The following is a 21,721-nucleotide window of genomic DNA, read 5'->3' on the forward strand; positions in this document are numbered from 1 at the left end:
CTCTGTGTTTTAAATCATCTGCTTTCATAGCTCTCTACAGTAATTGTCTCTGCCAGCAGGACCTGCTGCTCCTCGGAAGGTGTGCGCAGCACTAATCCACGCAGAGCTCGGTCCAGAGAGAGTGTGTGTTCCTCGCTTCCTCTGTGTCTTTCCGGGGCTGCTCAGGCCCTGTGTGACTGAGTGCCGGGAGCTAAAGGGCACAACAAGCACCTCCCAGGACACCTTGTGCATGTAGCTCAGGTTGGTCTTTAGGGTTAACGTGGGCAAGGCCAGTCCTTGCTCGGGGAACCCCAAGGTGTGGGGTGCAGGAGGGTGTCCGGTTGGCCGCGTCTCGCGGGGGAGCACGCTGCATGCTGCATGCACGTGTGTGGGTGTTGCAGCATTGGCGCGTGCCATCGGGGACCCCTGGCGCAGAGGGCTGCTTGCACACGCAGCAGAGCGCACCCCCTTGCTCGGGGCCTGCGGGACCCTCGGGGAAGAAAGCAGCTGGAAGGAAACACAGCCGGGAGAAACTGCCCTGCCAAGGTGCGTTGGCCGGCGCCTCCCAATTTAAGAGCCAGCAGCAGGGAGAGCCCAGCGGCACGGACTCGCCTGGTCTCGGCAGGGCGACGTGCGCTCCAGCCCCGCGCTAGGCACCCAGGAAAGACGCGGGTCCCTTGGGATGTCTTCTGCTAAGCAGCGCGGAGGGGACGCGGGGCAAAGGGGCGTCCGCGGGCGGGGAGCCCCGAGCCCCCCCGGCGGTGGGGGTGCCGGCGTGTGCGGGGGAAGGCTTGCGGCGAGCCGCCGCGCTGGGGGCCGGCGTGAGGGGCGGGGGGGGGGGGGCAGACAGCAGCCCCCAGCGCGGCTCCCGCTCGCAGGGGCGGGGAGGCGCCCGCCCCCGGCCCGCCCCCTCGAGCCGCGCTGCCGCCGCCGGAGCCGGAGCCGGAGCCGCGGGGCGGGAGGGCGCCGGGCTCCGGCAGCCGCTGCGGAGCGCTGCGGCGCCGCTCCGGCCCCGCTGCCAGGTAAGGGCGCGCCCGGCCCCGGGCATCGCGGCGGCCCCGGGGGAGCGGGAGCAGGAGCAGCCCCGGCGCTGGGCTCGCTGGCGGCGGGGAGCTGCGGGGTCCGGCGCCGAGCAGGGCAGGGCGGTGCGGTGCGGGTGGCTGCGAGCCTGGCAGGAAGCCGGGCTTGAAGCTTTTCCCTCTTCACCTTCCTCCCCTGCACGCCGGGAGCCCCCCGGTCGGCCGGCCGGCCACGTAGGGAAAGTTTCCCGAGAGCGCTGCTGGGTCGCGTCCGCCCCGGCAGCTGCTCCCCCGCGGGCCGAGGGGTCGGGGCGGCCGCGGGGGTCCCGGCCCGGTCCAGCCCTGCTCGGGCCCGGGGACGCTGGGGCCGACCGAGGGCTGCTCTGGTCGTGCGCGGTGGCTTGCTTTGTACTTGGCCATGTGCAGGCAACTTTTGAGCATGCTAGGCTTTTTATTATTATTATTATTTATCTATTTAACCCCCCCCCCCCCCCGAAATCCTCTCTCGCCCCTTTCGCTGGAGCGTGAGCAGCGAGAGCTGTCATGGCACCGCCGGGAGCTGCGCTCGGTTCCCGAGCGTGCGGCGGCTGGGGACGCAGAGCCGCCTTCGCTGGCTGCAAAGATGCTCTCTGGGTTTTCTGCTCCCCCTTGGGGCTCGGAAGGGGGAAGGGGCATCGCTTCCCAGCTCAGAGCTGCTCCCGGGGTTTTAGCGGGTGCCTCTGACCTGAGAAATCAGCAAAGAAATCTTGTAAAGGGCATTAACGGCTAGTTGGAGTTGTGATCTGGTTCCTCCTGTAGGCAAAACCCAGCTGCCTCGGAAAGTAGGTTGAGCCTGGTAATGTTTTTGTTCCCAGCGCAGGACCAGGTCATTTTGAAAAGGGGGCTCTGGTTATCTTTCTTGCCTGTGCCTTTTTATTAATCCTGATCTCAGACAAGCATAAACTAGAGCAGCAAAAAGTCTTTGAGCAATTAACGCTTCCCTACCTTACTCGACAGCTCAAAGCGAGGTGGCTGCGCTGAGCTTGGCTCTGCTTTGGGCTTGGTCCATGCTATTGCTGCCAGAACTGTGTGTGGATCGGACTGATCCCTGCTTCTTGGGCAGCTGTTTAAAAATAATAATAATAATAAAAGGCTTCAAAACATGGAGAGTTGGCTCCTGGGATGCAAAGAGGATAACAGATGAGCCATTTGCTTTAATTGCTGCTATCAAAAGCCCAAGCTGTAGCTTAGCCTGAAAATAAATATTGTTAATGTTATGATACTGGGGTTTATTTGATGATGCATCGTTCATCTGGTAGGGATTTGTCGAGCTGCTGGCTTTTGCTGTAAGGGCTGGTTACGAGATCTGCGCTCAGCCCCCTTCCTGCGGGGATCAGCCTGGGGCGAGCGAAGAGCTGCGGGCCCGAGCCCCGCGTGGGGGATCGGGGTGGCCGTGGCCCTGCCCGCAGGAGGCCCGGCGGCCGTGCCCAGCGCTGGCACCGCGGGCGGCAGCGGCAGGGGAGAGCCCAGGGGCTCTCGTCCCGGCTGGCGTCCCCGGGGGATGCAGCCCCCAGGCCGCAGAGGTGCCGAGGGGCCTCGGTGCAATATGGCCAGGAGCTGTGTCCCCTCACTTGCGTTCACGCGTGTGTCTGTGCACCGTCGGGAGACACGTTTGCAGCGAGGCTGGCTTTGAACAGAGCTCCCGACCCCGTTAGGCGCAGCCCCGTTGGGTACAAAGCCCCCCACCCCCGCCCGTGCTTTGCACTCGCTCAAGCAGGCTGCTTTGCTCTTTGTCCTCCTTCATAATCCTGTTTTTTGTGCTGCCTGTTTAAAACTCCCCAGGAAAGTGGAGAAGCGTGCTGAATTTGGAGAAAAGCATAGTGGTGTTTTTTTTTTTTTCTTTTGCTAAGTACCCTTTTCAGTGGGGTGAAACCCGAGAGCCCTTTGCTGGACACCGCTGCCCCTCTGGCGGTGAGTATGTGCGTGCTGGCATCCGAAGACCGTTTAAGCTCTTCCCCCTTACTGAAAAGGGAATCGCTCAGCAAAGATATGGGGCAGATTTACAGATCCAGGCGTGCGGAGTTTCTTTCTGCGCCTAACTTTTGAGGGCCTTTCCCTGGGAACTGCCGAGCCTGGCGGGGCTCTTTGCCGAGTCCCCCTCCCCGCCTTCCTGGCGGCCTCGGCCGAGCACCCGCCTCCTCCTGACAGACAGGTATTCTTCTCGGAGACAATGTCACTGCAGTTGTTGCCAATTAGCGATAATAATTAATTAATCGCTCCGGGCGGTCTCAGCAAAGAGCTGCGGGTCTGAGCGGGTAGGATGCCCCGGCGCGCTCTCCTCCCGGTGGCAATGCCTCTGCCGCCGGCTTGATTAATTGCTGCGCTCCTCATTAAGCTGGAGAGTGGGGTGTGGCCGGGGCTAACGACCGTGATGGTTTATCATGTTTATGGGCCAGAAAATGACTCGGCTCCTGCCGGGCCCCGTCTGCGCCCTGGGAGCGTCGGAGGAACAGCGCTCCTGCCCGCGGTGCTGCTGAGCTCTGGGTGCGGCGGCCCAAAACGAGCCGTTTAACGAGGTTATGTAGCAGCAAAGAGGAGATGCGTGCAAGGACCGAGGGGCTGGAGACCCCAGCCGGCCGCTCGCAGGGGGTGCGGAGTGGGGCAGCCGGTGGGGGCTCGGTGCTGGCGGCCCCCGCAGCCGGGCTCTCGCGAGCGCCGGCGCAGCTCCATCGCGTGGGTCCGAGCGCCCGTGGCCGGTTCGGCTCGGCGTTTCCCACCCGCCCGGGGGGTGCAGCATCCCTTGGCCCTGGCTGGGGATCCCGCTTGGGGCAGAGGTCCGCAGCCACGAGCATCCTCCGCCGGGGCGGCCCCCGCGCGGGCTGGGCCACGCGCCCCGCTTCGGCCCATGCCGCCGCGATGCAGCGCGGAGGCGGCGCGTTCGCGTCTTCTGCGCTTGCTCTTCATCCGGCGTCGGGGAAACTTTCCTGGGTTGTTTCACCAGGCAGCACGGCTGCAAGCAGGGCACCCCCGTGCAGGGGGGAGCTGCGTTCCCCTCCTGCCACCCCCCCCCCCCCCACCCACCCAGCGCGACTTGCCTCCCCGGGTCCCGCTCGGCACAAGCCGGAGGCACGGGCAGTTCTCGAAGTTTCCCTGCTGCTAAACTTCCCGGCTGCTATCGCTGCGTCGTGGCACGCGCGTCCTTGTGCCGCCGGCGAGCCCGGGGCCCGGCGGGCTGCGGCGGTGCCCGAGCCGTTGCTAAGCAGCGCTCCGGAGCCGGCACCGCCGCAGCCGCGGTTGCAACGCTGCCGCTGCATTCAGTGGGGTAGCGTAGGCTGGCGGTAACGCGCGGCCGCTGCCTCGCTGGCGATGCTGAGAGCCGGGGATAAGTAATACAAACGGAGGAGTGATTTTTTTTTTCTTTTCTTTTCCTCGTTGTTGCCCGCAATTAATCAACGGGAGTAAATCCTCCTGACGGGCTCCGAGCAGCGTTGGGTTTGTGAAGGAGCTGTCTGAAGAAATGTCACTGCGCTGCTTAAATAAAATGGACTGCGCGCTGCTGCCGTTGGATATATCGTCGTCTAGAGAGCGGCAGGGAATCAAGGGGGAGGAGGGGAGAAAGGCATTTTTCAGCGCGTTATGTGGATTTACAGGGAGCAGCGGCATCAGCCCGGCCCCAGGCGCCGAGAGGGCTGGCAGTCCCGCTGCTCCGGGGGGGCTGGCCGGAGCGCGGGGCCCCGGCTGCGCAGCGCTCCCGGGAGCGGACCCGATCGGGGCAGGCGTGCGAGCGATGCGTTTTTGGTCGATGCCTTTTCTCCTGGTTTAGGAAACGGCTGGCGGTGGGCGGCGAGGGGCCGACCCTGTCGGACGTGGGGGTGGCCCGGAAGGATGCCGCGTTGCCTTTCCCGTGGTCTGTGGGTCGCTCTCACCTGTGGATTGCAGGTGTCACCATCGTTTATCTGCAGGCCATGTTTCACCTTAATTAACCAGCTAATGCTGAGCTGGCCCATGAAATCATGGGCCAGTGTTTTCCAGGGAAACATCTTTCCAAGGGTTTGGCATGCAGACGGAGGAGGAAATGACTGTGGGTTGAGGGCTCCCGGTTTCTGGGTGCTTTCCCAAAAGCCGAACTTCCCAGAGCCCTGGGCGCAAGCGGGACAAGAGCTGGGTCCTGCAGGAGACGTGCAGACCCGGCAGGGGAGGACGTGGCCAAAGCTCTGCTCCTTCTGGTCCAGTTTTCATCCCTCTACCTCCCAACCGCTCTCCCCTGCGCTGGGAAGCAGACGCGGATGGAGCAGAGAGCAGCTTCTCCTCGGAGCCGCGTCTCTCCCGGGGCTGGAGCCGTGTGTCCGGCAGGACAAGCTGGGTGTTTGTGTGGCCGGGGGGGCTTCGGACCTGCCTCCCGCTCCCCAGTGCTGCGGTGCTGGACCTGTCCGGGTGTCCGCGGGTGCTCCAGGCCGGCCAAGCTCAGTCCACCGCTTACACAGAAACACGCTGCCCGAGATCTCTCTCTTCTGTTCTTTAGTGTGGGCCGTTTCCTGAAGTGCGATGCATAAAGCAGCTTGTCTAGTTCTGCCCGAACTTTCTAAAATGATTTGCATCCGAGACGAGACAAAGCGTGAATAATTTCCGCCCTGGAGGACTTTGCAGTTTGAGGCGGTTGTGATGGAAAGGAAAAGCGGAGCGCGAGGCCGGCGGCTCCAGCCGCGCCGCTCGCAGGCCCTGGATCGGCTTCTCGGCCGCTTGCTAGCTCGTTCCTGGGGGGTAGCTCGCTGGCAGGTCCCCCTGATTTTGGTCTCCTGCGTTGCACGGCTCCGGCCCGCGAGGCCGGGTGTCGTGGTTGTCGCTTCAGCTTTCGGTCTTCCCGCTGCTTGGCTGGGGCAGGTTTGCCAAGGTGGGAGTTTCTGCCTCGATCGCTGTCAGCCTGAAACGCGCACCCGAGTATCCCTGGGTGGGGTGGGAGCTGGGCAGCCCGGCTCAGCGAGCGCGTGCTTGAACCGTACTTCCCTTCCCGTCTCCAGCTGCTGTACGGCTGGGGATGCAAACCCTCACGCGTTCCCGAGCTGGCTTTAAAAACCCCATCAGCCTGACACGAGATGGTGTTTTGGATCCGTTCGAGTTCAAAACCTCCTGTTTGGTGATGACATGCAGCAATAACCTCTTCCTTGGCATCCCAGCGGCAGTTTGGGCTATTTGTTTGGGGTCTGGTTGCTGGCGATGAAAAATAACCTGCCACCGGTGCTCTGTTTGCAAGTGTGTTTCCACGAATGAGTGGACTGGCATTAAAACCTGCTCTTTCAAACCAGATTAATCGCGTTAGGCTTTGTCAATGCAAAAATTACCTCATCATTGGCACTGGCAGGTGGTGTAGAGCAGCAGACTTATTCAATATTTAAGAAAGCTGCATTGCAGAGCTGAGCAGGCTGGAGAAATAGGTTGCCTGTGTCAGTGTCTTTGCTGGTGGTGAAGATCTCTGCAGGCGCTGTGAAGTGCGAAACGTTGAGCCCACCGCAAAAGCTTTGATTATTGCACTAGGAGTCTTTAAAATATTGAATTTGCTGTTTTTAACCCTGATAGAGTAGATTTCTGGATTGTTACGCCAGCGTTTCTGGCCAGCCCCGTGACAACTTCCCTTTGCAGATGCCCGCGGGACGGGGATGGTGCAGTGCATCTGCTGCACGCGGCTGTTGTTCCCGGCCTCCTCTGGCGCTCGGGCTCCTGGCAGGCGTCCGTCCATCCTGGGGACGGATGCTCTGGCGCGAGTTTGCAATTTGGGGCTTGTGGGACTGGGCTATGTGGGCATCGTGGGGCTCCCAGTGGCTTCGTTTCCCTGCTCTGCCCAGGGAAGCGAAAGGGACCTGAAATCCCGGAGGCCAGCGAAGCCTTCGACGTGGCCCAGCTGGGGGGATAAATGGGGACAGGCTTGGTTCCCGCGGGAATCCAGGCGGAGAAAGTGGGTCGGATGCGCTCAGGCTGCGGAGCGGAGGTGCCAGCCCGCCTCTTCGCCCCCGAGCCCTGGAGCAAGGGGCGTCTGCGCGGGGGCGCTGGCGCCGGCTGCTCGGCGGCCCTCGGGGAGAGGCCGAGTGATTCCTGGCGACTCGCAGCTCCTTTTTATTAAGGCATGATGAGATTCACGGGCTCTGTCATACCGAAGTAATGGAGCAGCGCGACTGCAGCGCGTGCTCCTTCCTCCAGGCCAGAAATGAAGACCTCGAGTCTATTCGTGGCTCTGCCCGGAGCCTGTCGCCTCCCTCTTCCCGGACTTCCTCTGCCTGCAGACCTGGAAGCTCCTGCACGGAGCGGCCAGGGCGCCGCGGGGGCGAAGGGGGCACACCGCGGCCAGCGGCTCCTTGGGGACAGCTGGGGCACGATGCTGGCACTGCCACGGGAGCCGGTGGGTGCACCAAGCTTTGCAGTGCTCGGAGACCTTTGAGCTGACGGTGCTGCCAAAGCCGTGAGCTCCAGCAGGGATTTCTGGAGGAAGGTAGAAAAGCTCCTCCAGGAGAAACTGGCTCTTCCCCCCCAGATCGGGAGCTGCTGTAGTGCCCTGGTTTTGCAGGAACAGCTCCATCCCGTAAACCTATCCGAAATCCCAAAGCACCGTGGCCAGGAGCGACGGCGCTCGCCCGGCGGGAGGAGCAGAGCCCTGGACGCGTGTAGGGCTTGGTTGTCGCCCAAGGCTGAGTTTTGGCCTGATTAAGAAGCCTGGCTGGGTTGTGCCAGTGATTTTCACCACCTCTTTGGACTCCCGAGCGCTTGGCTGGGAGATCACCCCGAACCTTCCCGTTTAAGGAACCAGCAAACGCTGAAAGGCTTTTCCAAGGGGGGCCTTCCTCTACTGAAGGAGCTGAGAAGTTAGGAGAGGGGCAGGCGGTGGGGCTGGAGGCAGGGCACAGGCCGCGGGGCGGCGAGGGCCGTGGGCGCGCAGCGCCGTGGTGGGACCTGCAGGGCCAGCACCGGTCCCCGTCGCCGCAGAGCCCGCGTGCGCGATGGGGCCGGCCCCGTCCCGGAGGGCAAAGCTGCTCCTTGGAAAGCGCCCCGTCCGTCCTGCCGCTGTGGAAGATCTCAGCAACTCGAGACTGAATATTTCCATTTCATTAACTAAATGTTTCTGGCTCCCATCGGTCACGGCTTGGGACTCGATCTGCCAGGTGCTTTTGCTTGTGGGCAAAGCTTTGGGGGGGAAAAGCCCCCAGGAGCCGTGGTGTTCTTCACCGCGAGCTCCAAGGGCATAACCAAGCGTTAGGAGACGCGAGAGTAGTTGCTGGAAGTAATGCAAAGTAGATCTTTGAAATCCATTATTTATTTGTGGAGAGAAAGGCTCGGGTGGTCCGTCCGGACGGCGCTCGGGCTCTCCCGCGTCCACAGAGCGAACCACCCCGGCTCTCCGCTCTGGGGGTTTTCCTCGCTGCCGAGACGCTGGTTACCTCCGTGCCCTCTTAGCTAGGAAAATCCGGGAGTTTAGGGGTTTTGGCTCTCCTTTTGCTGGGCCTGATGTGGAGGGCGAGGAAGCCCGGGGCGCCCGGGGTCCGAGGCTGGGGAGCCGGCTCCTGCTCCGCTGCGGGCTTCCCGCCTGCCCTTGGGCAAGTCCCTTAGCCTGGCCGCGACGGCGATGATGGCGGTGGCGCTGCCCTTCCTCCCGGGGGTACCCTGTGAGTCAGCGCTGGAGAGGTTTACGAGGCAATCGGAGACCAAAGTATCCGAGGATCATATAAATATGCCACGTTAGATGAAGCACCGCAGAGGTAAATAGCCTGCCTGCTTATCATAGATTTTTAATTTACGGAGCCTTCTAGAAAGGGGTTGTATTTTCATTAAATATGCGCGTGGCGTTTGACCCGGCGAGGCCCCGCTCCCGCCTCCGCGGCCGTAAATCGCCGGGAGGAGTTGGTTGCTGCAGTGCAGATTCTGGAGGTGGCTTTGGGGAGTTAAATGAACAAGTGGCTTATTTAGCCGTCCTTGTCAATCAGCGCCTTCTGTTTTGGCAAAAGAAGAATCGCTGTATGAAACCAGCAGAGCACTAATTACCCCACGTGCTTCGCTTTTTTTTTTCCCCCCTCCCTGTTTGTTTCTTGAAGTTGTCAGTGCAACGACGACGATCCTCAAATCTCTGCACGCTCTTCGGGGAGGGTCATCGGGGACTGACGGAAAACCCCCCGCAGTAACGCGGAGCGGAAAGCAGGGCATGGGGATTTATTCCTTCCCCCCTTCCGGGAAAGTTGCGCACTTTTCTCATGTCTCGCAGTTTGTGCTTTCCACGGGGCAGTTTTGCAAGCTTTGCTTTTCCAGGCTCTCCCCGGTGCAGCAGAGCAACCTGCTCAGGGTCCCCAGCTGGATGTTGGTAATAGCGGGAGCTCCTTTTTACCCTTAAAAAGGAGGTAGGTGAGAGATGCCAGATGCATTCAAAGGGGGAGTTGTGCCGCTCCGCGGGGCCCCTGCCATCGCGGCCGCGCTGTGCCGTGCCGGCCCCGCCGCAGCGAGCCCGGCTCCCTCGGGACGATGGCGCGAGGTCCCGCGGGAGGCAGCGGTGCTGTGGGCACGTCCTCACGCCGCGTTTGGGCTGCGCTTTGGTCCCGCCGGCTGGCCGAGCGTTGCCAGCCCTTCGCTTCCCCCCCTCCCCGATGCCTCCGTCCTCCTCCTCCCCAAGGCAATGAGTCTGGTTTGATTCCTCCTCTCGCGCCTGGCGCAGGCGGTGTCCCCCAACGCGCCCCTGTCGGGTTCAACCCGGCCTCGCTCCTACCTGAATTGAGCTGGCCAGGCTAAAAACCAGCGTAATTGCTTTTTTTGACCAGCTCTGCTGGGAATTTGGGGCTGTTGCTGTCCGGCGGGCGGCCTGCTGCAGCCATTAGTGCTGTCAGCAGCGATCCCGGCCGCGGGATCGATGCCGCCAGCGAGGCCGTCTCGCCGGGGCTGCCGTGCCGTGGGCCGGCCCCGCTCCGCGCCGCGGAGGGCAGCGGTGGGGCTCGGTCGTCCCGGCGGAGGCGGGCGGCGCGGATGCCGAGATCGCTCCCGCGGCTCGCGTGAGCCGTCCCGAGCCTCTGTGCGGTTGTACCGCCCGGCGCGTGGTTTAGGGAGGGGATCTGGCGCGTGAGAGAAGGTAAAGCAGCCGGGCGAGCCAGGCTCTTCGTGGTTTGCTTTGCGGAGCAGCTTTGGCCCTCGTTCAGGCCTTGCGCGGCTCTCGCCGGCGGCTGCCGCAAGACGCCCGGCCGCTATTCGCCTTTGCCACCGAAAGCAACGGCAGCAGCCCCTCTCCTGCCGCCCGGCCGCCAAGTCGGGACGCGGCACCGAAACCCCGTCGAGCTAACGGGGAGGCAACGCGTCGGTGGCGGAGAAGAGGACCCAGGCGTCCGGCTCCCCGGGGAGCATCCCCCCTCGCAGCAGCGCTCCTGGCTGCGTCGTGTCCCGTTCAGCTGGTTTTGGGCCCCGTCTCCTTCGGCGCTGCCGTTTGCAGCCCCGGGGCGCAGCGGGTCGAGCGGGACGCGGGTGGTGGCGGCACGCAGGGAGCTGCCGGGTCCCTGCTGAGGGGACTTTGTGTTTAGTGTCTTCCTAGATAAGCAGGTTTGGGAAGGTTAACGGTGTCTTTGCAGCCCGGCCGGGCTCTGCAGCGGCGTTTGGGGTTTTTTCAGCTCTGCTGCAGCCAGGAAAAGGCAATTCAAATGCAAGTGCTGCGAGCAATGCAGGCGCCGGCGGGGAAGGCGAGCCCCGCGGGTGCCCCGTGGGGAGGGGACGGATACGGGGGGGGGGAAAAAACCCTCCGATGGGGGATATTCGAGCTTGCAAAAACTTCTGGAAGGCGCGGGGGCCCGTGGGGCGGCCTGGCGAAGGGACCGGTCGCCTCGGTGCCTCGGGGTCTCGCCGGCGCGGGGCTGGAAAGCTGCCGGCGGGGAGCCAGCCTTGGGGCTGAGCGCGCGGTGCTGCGAAGCCCGCAGGCGGCCCGCGCGGCGCGGCGCTTTGCTTTGCAAGGGGAGCTGTCGGCGGAGCGCGGAGGCGTCGAGCGGGTGCCGCTCGCGGAGACGAGCAGAGAGCGCGTAGCGTTCGGCTCCCGGCGCCGCGTCCTCCTTTAGCATCGCTCGGTGTTTCCGTTCGGAAAGACTCTAGCAAACAAACACGAGAAGGGAGGAGTTTGATTCGAAAGGAAACGTTGGCGGGGAGGATGGGGAGACGTGCTATTTTTTGGAAAGTTTCCTAGTTTGTAGATTTTTCTCTCTTTTTTTTTCCTCTGCACTGGAAACGTCCACTTTGCTCCCAGCTCCAAAGCTGCACAATTACCGTGAGGTCGGGCGTCTCGTTAACCGCGCGCTGTGCTGCGCGGCCCCGGCAGGACGCGTCCCGAGTTAGGACGGCCTGGCTGCGCCCAGAGGCCGGGAGGGCGGGCGCGTGCGTTCCTCTCCCCCTGCGATACGTGGCTCAGCGGCGCTCTCTCTCCCCGCAGGTGCCCGCGGCGGCGAGCGATGACCGACACGGTGCTGGGCAGCGGCGCGGGCCGGTGGCTGTGCCCGAGCGAGCGCACCATGTCCCTGCGAGCCAGGTAAGAGGAGCGGCGCGCCGCCGGGCCGCCGCCGCCGCCTTCGCCCGCTAACCCCTCTGCCTCTCTCTCCCCACGCTGCCAGCGGCGAGAAGGAGCCGTGAGTATCTCGCGCGGGTTTCGGCCCCTCGCGCTTTGCCCGGTCTTGACGAGGGGGGAAAACTTGCTGCGCGTGTAACGCGGGCCGTCGCTTTTGGCGGGGGGGGGGGCGTCGCTCAGGGGTTTTATCGAATTTCAGGTTTTCTTCTTTTCTCTCCCCAAAAACTCTGCCGCTTTGGTGCTCCCCTGCTTGTGGCCGCGGCGCCCCGCGAGCCACCGTTTCGGTCCGTCCGGGGCCGACGGGCGCTTTCCCGCGCCGGGGGCTGCCGGGGGGGCGGCTGCTGGCCGGGGTCGCCCCGGGGCTCGGCCGCGAGGCCTTGGCTGCGCCGCCGCGAAACGGCTCGGGACGCCGGCGCCTTCTCCAAAGGAGCATCCGAAACGGTGTCGGGAAAGGCAAAGTCCCGCGGGTAGCGAACCGTCCGCGGGCGAACGGCTGGGGCCGCCGGGGCCGCGCGCGGGCAAGAGCGGAGCGGGAAACGCGGCCGAGTCAGTCAGTCGCTTAACTTGAAAACGATGAAAATATTTTTGAAAGGGAAATTGGGAAGTTGCTTTTCTCTTTGTGAAACAGGTTTCTCTCGCTTTCTCTCTCTCTCCTCTCTTTTATTTTATGTTTTTTGCAAGTGTTCATCTTGCCTGGCTATAAATGAGCTGTCACCCGCTCAGCGCCGCTGTATTTGCTTTTTGCGCTATGCAAGCTGCAGTTGAAGGAGCTGCTAATGTAAAACCGTGACCTTCCGCGAGCAGCTCCCGGCGGCGGCTGCAAGAGGCGCAGCCGTTCGCACGATGCCCGCGCGGCCTGCAATACGTTCTGCCCAAAGACACTATTATAAACTGGGAATTAAGGGCAAGGCCTGCGTGGCCGTGGCGCGGCGCCTCCCCTCCCGGCCCGGAGCCGGCGCAGGCGAGCGGCCGCGGTTTTGGCGGCGGGGGTGCGGGTGCCTGGGCTTCCTGGGGGAGCCCCAAATTTGCAGCGTTTTTGGCCGCGCGCTGCAGCCCTGTTTTCCGCAACGGGCCGCGGGTCGCCGGCTCTGCAGGAGGGGTCCCGACGGGCCGGTGAGGTTTTTATACAGTGTTTCCTATGCGTGTTTTAAACGGCTCTTCCCGCCGTCATCGGATGGCGATGGAGCGCCTGGGCGCTGGCGGCCCGGCGCGCGGGACCAGTTTGCCTGGGAGCATCAGCTTCGCTTTTCGTAAGCACGGAGGACGGGAAGGACGGACATCCTGGGCAAAGCCCGACCTCCAGCCGTTGCCGTCGCTGAGAAATATAATCCCGTTTGCAAAATCCGTAAGCTCCAGCTGAAAAGCAGTCCGGTTCCCTGGCCTCGTCAGACCTGCGGGGAAGCTGCTCCCGGACCTGCCGGCTGCGGCTGGCAAACCCCTCGTTTCCGGCCCGCGCGAACTCGCCGCCGGTTTATCCCTGTTACTCCTTGCATCGGCACGGCGATCTCTGTTCGCCGGTCCCGTCCTTCCCCAGTGCGCATCCGTCCTCCTGCATCCGGCCCCGGCTCGGGTTTACGGACGGCGACGTGCCCCCGCTCTGCGCTGTCCCGCCTCGTCCCGAAACCTCCCATATCCCCCGGTCCTGGGTGTCCTCAGGCTGGCGGCGGCCGGCCCACGCTTTGGTACGTCTTGCTAAGCACCCGCTTAGCAAACCCCGCGCAGAAACCGGTGCGTGTCCGAAATTCCCGGGGAGGGGAAGGGAGGGGGCCGAGCTCTGCTGCGAGGGTCGCTCGCTGCAAACGCGAGCCGCCGTTAAAGAGCAGGCTCGTCCCGGCGGGGGGTTCGGCTGAGAGGAGCGGGCAGGAGGAGGCGCCCCGTGCTCCCGCTCCGGTGAGATGCTGCCGGGGTCGGGAGGCTCCTGCCCCGCTGTCCCCGACTGCGACTTCCCTGTATTTCTGACGCCGCCGGGCTCTGGCCGTCGCTCTCTCATTAACGTCCCCCCCCCAAGGGCCAGCAACGGCGGGACGCAGCGGGAGCCCCCTGCGAAACAGCCTTTGGTCTTGGAGCATCTGCATCTCCTTCCTCGTGCGGCGAAGGAGGAGTACCCGGGGGAGACGGGGCGGGAAAGCAGCCAGCAGTAATCCTGAAGTTTCCCGAAATGGGCAGCGTGGCAGCGTTTCGAAGCTCCTGGTGGCTGTGAAGCAGCTGCAGGCAGGAGGAGGGGAAATACTTGGTTGCAAAACAGCTTGGAGGCAAAGCGGCACGTTTCTGCTCGGCCGGAGGGCCCGGAGCCCGGCTGGGCGGGAGCTGGCGCGGGGCCGGGGGCGCAGGGGGGCCGGGGCCGTTCCCGCTCTGGGGGTGCTCTCCGGGGTGGAAGCGAGAGATGCCGATGGGTCGCGCTGCGACTGGTGTTGGCTGGATGCGGTTTAGTCCACAGCAAAAAAAAATCGGTTGAATGCTTTTAAAAAAGTGTAAAAAGTCAGGGCCGCGGCGCGTCGCGCGTCTAAAGAGGAGAGGGTCGGGCTCGGCGGCCGCCGCCGCTCCCGGCGGCGGGTCCTCGAGGAGCGCGAGACCCGCGGCGTCCCGCGTCCTGGTGCTGCTACCAATCGCTCCCCTGGTTTGGCGGCCTCGCGGCTGAGAGCGATAGGCGGTGACGGCGAAGGGGGGACGGCGGCGGGCCCGAGCTGGGGGATGAGCCGCGGCCCCCCGCGCCGGGAGCCGAGACCCCGGGCGCTCGCGTGGGGGATGAGGGAGCCCCAGAGTGGGAAAAGCAGGTACCGTACAGCGCGACCCCGGGAACAGCGGAGACGCTCGCTTGTGCCCTGCTGGGACAGGGAGGGAGGATGGCGAGGTAACGTACCGATTTTTCCCAACGCTCGGGAGTTCGGTGCCCGGCGGTCGCCCCGGGGGAGCACGCGTGCAGGCACGCGGACGCGCGCTCAACGGGAACCTGAGCGCCGCGCTCCCCTGCGGGCGCCGCTCGCCCCGTCCTGCCGGGGCAGGTCCTCCTTGCCCCCCCGCGCCCCTCACCGCCGCCTGTCGCCCGCAGGCTCCCCGCGGGATGGGCGGTCCGGGGCGCCCAGCCCGACCGGCAGCGGAAGAACGAAGAGCTGACGGATGAGGAGAAGGAGATCATCAACCGGGTGATCGCTCGAGCCGAGAAGATGGAGGAGATGGAGCAGGAGCGCATCGGGTAAGGCGACGTCCCCGCGACGTGGCCGGGGTCGAGGCAGCGCCCGGCGCTCTGCGCGGGGACCCCCCGGCCGCAGCCTCCGACCTCTCTGCGCCTCCGACGGGAGAAGGGGTTGGGATGCGCCCGGGCTCACGGCGCTTCCGAGGAGGCGCCTGGCCGAGGCTGGGGCGGCGCATCGACCGGGCCGCCCGGGGTCGCGGCGCAGGGTGGCTCCTCACGGGGAGGAGAGCGGCGCTGGCCTGTCCTCGCCGGGCGCTCCTCCGTGCTCGCCACCGAGGAGGTGGGACGCATCCGCTCGGCGACGCGGGCAGATCCATCGCTCCCTCCAGCCGCTCGTCGCAGCGGTTAGCCGCTCCTGCAACCCGAAAGACGAGCCCCCCGCTGCCGGAGCGGGCGCTGCCGGGGTTCTCGGCGCGGGGGGCCCCCAGACCTCCCCGGCTTCAGGGGCTGCCAGCCCGGGATGGGGGTTCGAGGAAGCGCGGAGGCGGGATGCGACGCTGCGCGGGGTGTCCCAGGGCGGGTGGCGGAGCGCCAGAAGCAGCCCCGTTTGCTTTTCATGTGTTCCTGCCTTGCCTGGACAAAAGTACTGGGGAAAATTATAATTAGGTATCGACTTGCTCCGCTGGGGGCGGTTTAACGGCGGGGAGCTCCATAATCCTGCTTGTCAAACGTCACACCGGGTTTCATTACAGAGCATCGCTTTATTCTTGCTGGGCTCGGACAGCCGCAATCGTTTCCCTGCAGGGAACGTGCTCCGGCGCCAGCCAGTGTGGGGGGCGCAGCGAAGGCTGGATCTCCAACAGGGATATCGTTGCGTGTGCTAGGACGTTATTGTATGCGGTTGCTGGTTAATCACACGCCGCGGTAGCGGCGATGCTCTGGTGGAGCGCGGCCCCGTGGTGCTCCGGCGGTAGCGCGCCGTTTCGTGCCGTAGCTGCAGCCCCTTCCCTCTCTGGAGTGGTTGATTTATTTACGTATGTCTAGAAATTTGTTTGTTGGAACGGGTCTGCAAGTAGCTTTGCCAGCTAGATATCATCTCGAAGCCCCGTCCCCAGTTATTTGAGCTGACCGGTGCCCAGCATGTTTTGGGTGAGGCTGCCGGGCTCGTTAACACGCTGCTCGTTTGGGCTCAGAGTGGCTTCCAAGCTGAAGATGATTGTGCCAAAGCTACAAGCGGATGCTTGCATTAAAACGTGCAATGCTTCCAGCTTTCGCCCGGAAATTGGTTTAAAGCAACTGTGAATGGCAAAAAGAGATCTGTGGTGGTTTGTTCTCAAAAAGTGCTTACAAACAGTATTTGCCCAGCTTTGCGCATTTCCAGCCCAGTAAGACCTCCTCTCAGACGTGATGCTTTTTGGATTATGCTTAAGTGAACTTTCGCGGTGGATGTTTTCTTCCTGTTTAGGAGCTACTGGGGCATTATCTGGAGTAGCTCCTTATACTACAAAATAATCCGGGTTTGCCAGGGTGGCCTCTTTTGGGGATGCATCGGTTGTAAGCATATCGCTTGGGCTGACACGGGGCTGCAGACGCCTGCTCGGTGCCCGGCAGCCTGCTGTGCGCGGACCACCGGGGATTTCCTATCCTAACCAAAAAAGGAAGACCCATTAAAAGACTGATTTTGGTTAATACAAAGAATAGCTTAAATGAAGCAACTGCTTTCCGAAGGGGGAACGCGCGGTAAATATTTGGAGTTGTCTTCATAAATGGCAGTGGATGTATTCGAGCTTCACAGATAACACTTGAGCGATCGTGCAGGCGTCAGCTGCAAATGGACCTCCTTGCTCCTTGAAGTCCTTCCTGACTTAGCCTCATCCGTCTCTTCCTTCCTTCTCCCACCCTCTTCCTTCCCCTTGCCCGCCTTCGCCCCGTGAAGCGCTGACTTTGCCGGCCATTGCGGCACAGAAGCAAATCGATGATGTTTGTTGAGAGGGTGTTGGTGGAGTGGGGCTTCGTGTCAAATCCAGCTCAAATTAATCTAGCCAAAGATTATTTTTAGCACTAGTGTGGACGGCTGCCTGCAGGAGATGTGATCTGGATGCTTATTAGAGTTGTAGGACAGGGACAATTTTCCTTGTTTTTTTGCTGGGTCATTGTCTCACAGCATGGAGAGACCGAGAGGACAACGGCAGCCGAAACTCATCCTAAGCAGCAATACACCTTGCGTGCGTTGGGCTCGCGTTTTTGAAAGTCTTCACAGCTGCCGGGGGATTGGGGTAGTCCTTAGGCTGGTGAGGGGCAAAGGAGCTGAAAGTCTGCAGGCCGATGGGTGGGTGGACGTGGTGCAGGGCGAAGTGCTGGGGGGGACGTGGCTGGGTGCCGCCAGCGGTCTCCTGCGTCCCCTCTGCTGCGTGCCGAGGGCGGTTGTGCCCCCAAGGGAGAGCCAGCCTCAAGCAAAAACTCTTGAGCCGCCCGAGCATCACCGAGACATCGCCGTCGTGGGTGACCGCATTGCACCGCAGAGCGGGTTCTCGCCGGAGGGGATGCAGCGCCCCGCGCGCGGGTCTTGCCCGGAGGCCGCTGAGCTCCCTTTTCTCTGGGTTTCTGCTGGTGACTCTGGTTATTCTCTTTTCTTTCAATCCCCTCCGAAAGCGAGCTGCTTCGGCTCTCCCCATGGGTCACAGCCCCTCACCTTTCCTCAGAAAGCACCAGCTATCAAGCAGGATTGCATTTTAATTTGGCCGTTTATTGCCTGGATGACACGTGCGTAACGCTGGAACAGATGGCCAAAATCACGGGGGATTAAGTCATTAACCTCCGTGACCAGCAGCGGAGATGCTCTTTGGGGACCGCAGTCTTGTGTTTTCTTCCTTGTGTTCAGACAACACAAAAATAAAAATGGGGCAGGGAAGGGCAGGTCGTTGCCGGCGGCAGACAGGAACGTCTCCTGAGATGGCAGCTTCGAGAGGAGGCGAGGTTAATTCATGGCCAGAGACAACTCACGTTCTTCTTGAATTTGGGGTTTGGGTTTTTTTTTTTTGGTCTGTCTGTTTTTCCAAAAACCTGCTGTCTTGTTTCTGAGACCTGGATGAACCTGCAAAATAACAAACCTACTGTGAGGCAGCCCAGGGGGCAACAAGCACCTGGGACGATGCACCAGCATGAAGCAGGAACCCCCCAAGCATCTCAGATGCCCTCCCACCCTAGGGGAGGGCTTTGAAAGCAGACCTGGAAAAGCTCAAACGATGCTTTACCTTCAGTTACCTGTGCACATGTCAGGGAAAAAAAATGGCTTCTAAATTTTTATCCTGATTTTAATTATGTTTTTTTTAATCTGTAGCTCGGCTTTTTTCCTTGTCTTTTTATACTGTTAAAATTAACTTTAATTTAATATTCAGACCTTTAAGGCACATGATTTCCCCATGGAAGCAAGTCATTGCTTAATTCCAAACTCAGCTTCTGACCTCTTTTGTGTTTTAATTTCTCTTTCCATATAAACTGTGGCTTAATCCCCTCCCAGGCTCGTTCCCGCGTCAGCGCGGCGAGGCTTTGCCTTGCAAAAGTCAGGTCCTTCGCCCTGCCGTCCCGTTTATGGTGTGCGCTGCCCAACGCCGGTTAAAAGCCTCGAGGTTTGTCTTTAGCCGTTAATCTTTGCATAGCGGCAATGAATATTTAAGCACAGCCGCCTCTTTCTTGCCTGCTCCAGCGTTACGGCTGGTGCCGCAGGATCGGCAGCGCTTCACAACAGCCCTTCCCTGTCCCTCTCCGGATTATTGTTGTCCGAAAGCAGACCACAGTGACGCTGTTACGCTGTGGTTTCTTGGCCGCGTGCCGCCCCGGCCCACCGGACCTCGGTTGCTTCCCTGGAGCATCTAAACGTGTTTAATAGCCTGTCGGCTGTCGCTGCGGAGAGCTGCGTGTGCCCGGCGGCGTCGGGGTTGGTGCCGAGGGTGCCAAAAGTCGCCGGCGGGAGGGGAGGTTTCCTGCAGCCTTGCTGCCTCCGGGGCCGCGCTCGCTGCTGCTCCTCCGGACTGAGCCCCGCGTCTTCGTAGAGCCGGGCGGATACTGTATTAGCAGGGGGCTGTTTTATTGCTGTTATCGTCTCAGGTGCGCGTTAGGAGTTCGGGATATAGCGTGTTGCCTGGTTCTTATCTGTCGCTCCGCTCGGCGACTGACGCCCGTTTCTCTGGCAGGCGGCGGGGCTGTCCCGGCGGAGAGGGGACGCCGGGCTCGGAGCCCCGGCTTCGATGCCCCTCGTCCTCCTGGTTCAATAGCCTGGAAAATGCTTCTCCTGCCGTTGGAGGCTAGCGTTGCGGAGGCCACGCGGGTGGGCGCTTCGGCCCGTGCGCAACGGTCGCGAAAACGCGGCTGGAGTCCCAGAGAGGTGTAATGGAAAGCGATGAGTTAGACGGTTAATTCCTACGTGGACCAGAAGGATGGACAAATGGCACCTGGGGGAGAGGGAGGGAAAGCCTTGGGAAAGGCAGAAAGCTTGTTGCTAGCTGCAGACAAAAAGGAGGTGGTTGCTCCCCAGGCAGGAACGGGCGAGAGCAAGGGAGTCCTGCAGCGGCTCTGGGGTCCGCGGCCGAGCAGGGGACACCAGCAGGACGCCGTGGAGGAAGCGAGATGATCTTGCTTTAAACGCTATAAATCCCCTTAGCTGCGTGCGAGCAGCAGGGGAACCGCCTATTTGCATGGGCTCCGACACACGTGCAACGTGTCGCTTAATGAACTCGCCGCGAGAAACCCCGGGCTCTTTGCTCCCAGCGGTCGTTTTAATCAAGAGCTTCCCAGGGCCTGGGGCTGGTGTCTGTCTGGACCCGACAGCCTGCTCCTCCGGTGCGTGGCCGTGGGCTCCTTCTCCAGGTTCACGCCAGGACTTGAATATTGACTCCTTGTGCGCTTCTTTCATGAAAGCACTGCAGTCAGAGAAAAGCCCAATTTCTTTACCTTGAATGGATGTTGTAATTCGGCACGTGCACTTCGTTTTAAGCCAGTCGCAGGTGTGGGCATGGGCTTGCTGAAGTTCCTCCATTAGTTAGAAGCCAAAACGGTCTGTGCTCTTTGCTGAGGAGCTGCTTGTGGTAAACGAGGGACTGGGAAAGATTTTACAGCTAAATAATGAAGCACTTGAAATGCAAAGGCTGCTTTTTTCTTTTCTTTTTTTTTTTTGCTTTGATTGTGCCATTTGTTCTAGTTTCTATAATAAGTTTGTTTGGGCTTGCAGATTTCCAACTGGAAGCTGCCTCGCTTTGGAGCAGAGCTCTTGCAGCACGGGGGAAAAAAAGGCAAAAGACGCAGACCTGTACATGTGCTTGGTTGCTAGGAAAATAAAGGATTTTGCCCCCCCCTCCAAAAAAAAGTTTCCCCTGGCCAGGTGGGTCTGGGTGGTGCCCGCGATGGACGATGTGGCGTTCGGACGGTGTCCCCGGGTCGGGAGCTGGCACAGCTCTCCGGCAGCAGCGGTTGATTTAATTTCGTTTAAATACGAAGTGTCGCGGGAGCGGCCAACGTCCTGGTTTAAACCGGCTCTCTTGGAGGTCGCGGGGCCGGCTGGCGTTGGCGGTGCCGGGTGCTCGTGGCTCTGCCCGGCCGACTCGCCGCCTGGAAGGAGCGGGCGCTCGGGGCAGGGCTGGGCGGCCGCGGAAGCAGCGCCGTCGTGGAGAGCTCTGCCAGAAAACAGCTCCCAGGTGGGGAGCGAAGCGGGAGGGCGTTACAGCACCGCGGTGCGCTCAGAGCGCGCTGTTTTTCAGCAGGCACCGTTTTCTTTGGAAAGCCCGTGTCGAGGCTGAGAAGCGGGCTCGCTCTGTTTGGAGCAGCCGTAGTCGCGTCGCTGCCAGGACTTTGGGCAGCGTAGAGCTGAAAGGATGCACGAGCTCTGGCCCATCTGCTGTCTGTTGGCGCCGTCGCTGCAAAACTAGACGCTTTGCTCTTGCTGCTGGCTGGGTCCAGCCCCGCGCGCGGCGGCGGCGGCGGCAGCTCCCCGGCCGGCGCCAGCGCCGCTTGCCTGCCTGCCCTGCGGGGAACGGCTCGTGCGTGCGTGGACGGCCGCGGGGAGAAGCTTCCTCCCGGGCCGGGCACGGCGGAGCGCTGCGGGGGCACGGGCGCGCGGCGGGTTTGGCCCTGAGGTTTCGGCAAGGCCAGTGGCGTGCGCCGAAACGAGGCGGCGCGGTAGCGCGGGTTTGCTCCGATAACCTCCGCTCGGACCCGCCGCGACGTGCCGGTGGCGTGGGCTCGATGCAAGCGGCGCCGAAGCGACGGGGGAGACTGTGGTCACCGCAGCGGCTTTCCGCTGGGGCGTTTTATGGGCTTCAGCGCGGGACGCCGGCTGGGCGCTGTCCTGCGGGCAGCGGGCGCCCGGCGCGCGGAGGGGCTGCCGAGGCCCCAGCAGCGTTCGCCTCGGGTAGGCGAAGGCTCCTCTAAGACGATCCAAAGGTGCTGGCAGCAGAGCCTTCGTGCGTCTGAAGCTGTCGGAAGACATGTGGGAAAACGTCTTTTAAATGCCTTGGTTTTTTTTGAAACGCGTGCCGTGTTAGCAGCCTTGTCAGATTTGGGTCACGCCGCAACGGGAGCGGATAAAAGCCCCCCGCAGGCAAGATTTTCTGCGATCCTCTCCCGGGTGGTTGTCTCTTTTTCCTTCTTTCCTTTCTTCCTTTCCTTCTCCTTCCTTTTTGAATATAATAAATAATGCATTTTTTTTTTTTTCCATTCTAGTGCTATTCTTAGGGCGAGGATTTTGGGCTAACTGCCTGTGTAATTCGCCACCAGATCTCCTGTGCTTGGCAAGCGGGCTGCTTGCTCCGGATGGGCTTTGCAAGCTGCTTCTGCTGCTCTCTCAGAAGTTGCTTTAACTAGTTTTTGTGGTTTTTTTTTTAACCTTCATAGTAAACAGATGTGTTTGTGTAGTTTGTTCTCTGGTGGGCTTTTTGCGTTTTCCTCAAGGCGCTAAGAATTTCCATCAAGTAAACCATGTTTTTTTTTTTTTTTTTTCCTTAGAAAATGAGAAAAACAATTAATTCATTCAGTCCTCTCCTCAGGACCCATCCGAGA

General features: G+C 61.8%; 1 protein-coding gene across 2 annotated transcripts in view; it reads left to right on the forward strand.

Moving 5' to 3' along the window:
* The window catches only part of RPH3A (rabphilin 3A), a 60,867-nt gene that overhangs the window by 18,186 nt on the left and 20,960 nt on the right, over nt 1–21,721 (forward strand). The window contains exons 1-4 of one of the 2 annotated variants that reach the window (XM_068911106.1): nt 983–1,001; nt 11,407–11,502; nt 11,585–11,599; nt 14,588–14,731. In XM_068911106.1, the coding sequence (XP_068767207.1) occupies nt 11,426–11,502; nt 11,585–11,599; nt 14,588–14,731 (236 nt within the window). In that variant the 5' untranslated portion in view covers nt 983–1,001; nt 11,407–11,425. Of the gene's footprint in view, nt 1–982; nt 1,002–11,406; nt 11,503–11,584; nt 11,600–14,587; nt 14,732–21,721 lie in introns of those variants that run through there. The other variant, XM_068911105.1, reaches the window with a different exon arrangement.

This window comes from Struthio camelus, chromosome 17 (genome assembly GCF_040807025.1).
Source record: "Struthio camelus isolate bStrCam1 chromosome 17, bStrCam1.hap1, whole genome shotgun sequence".
Taxonomy (NCBI): Eukaryota; Metazoa; Chordata; class Aves; order Struthioniformes; family Struthionidae; genus Struthio; species Struthio camelus.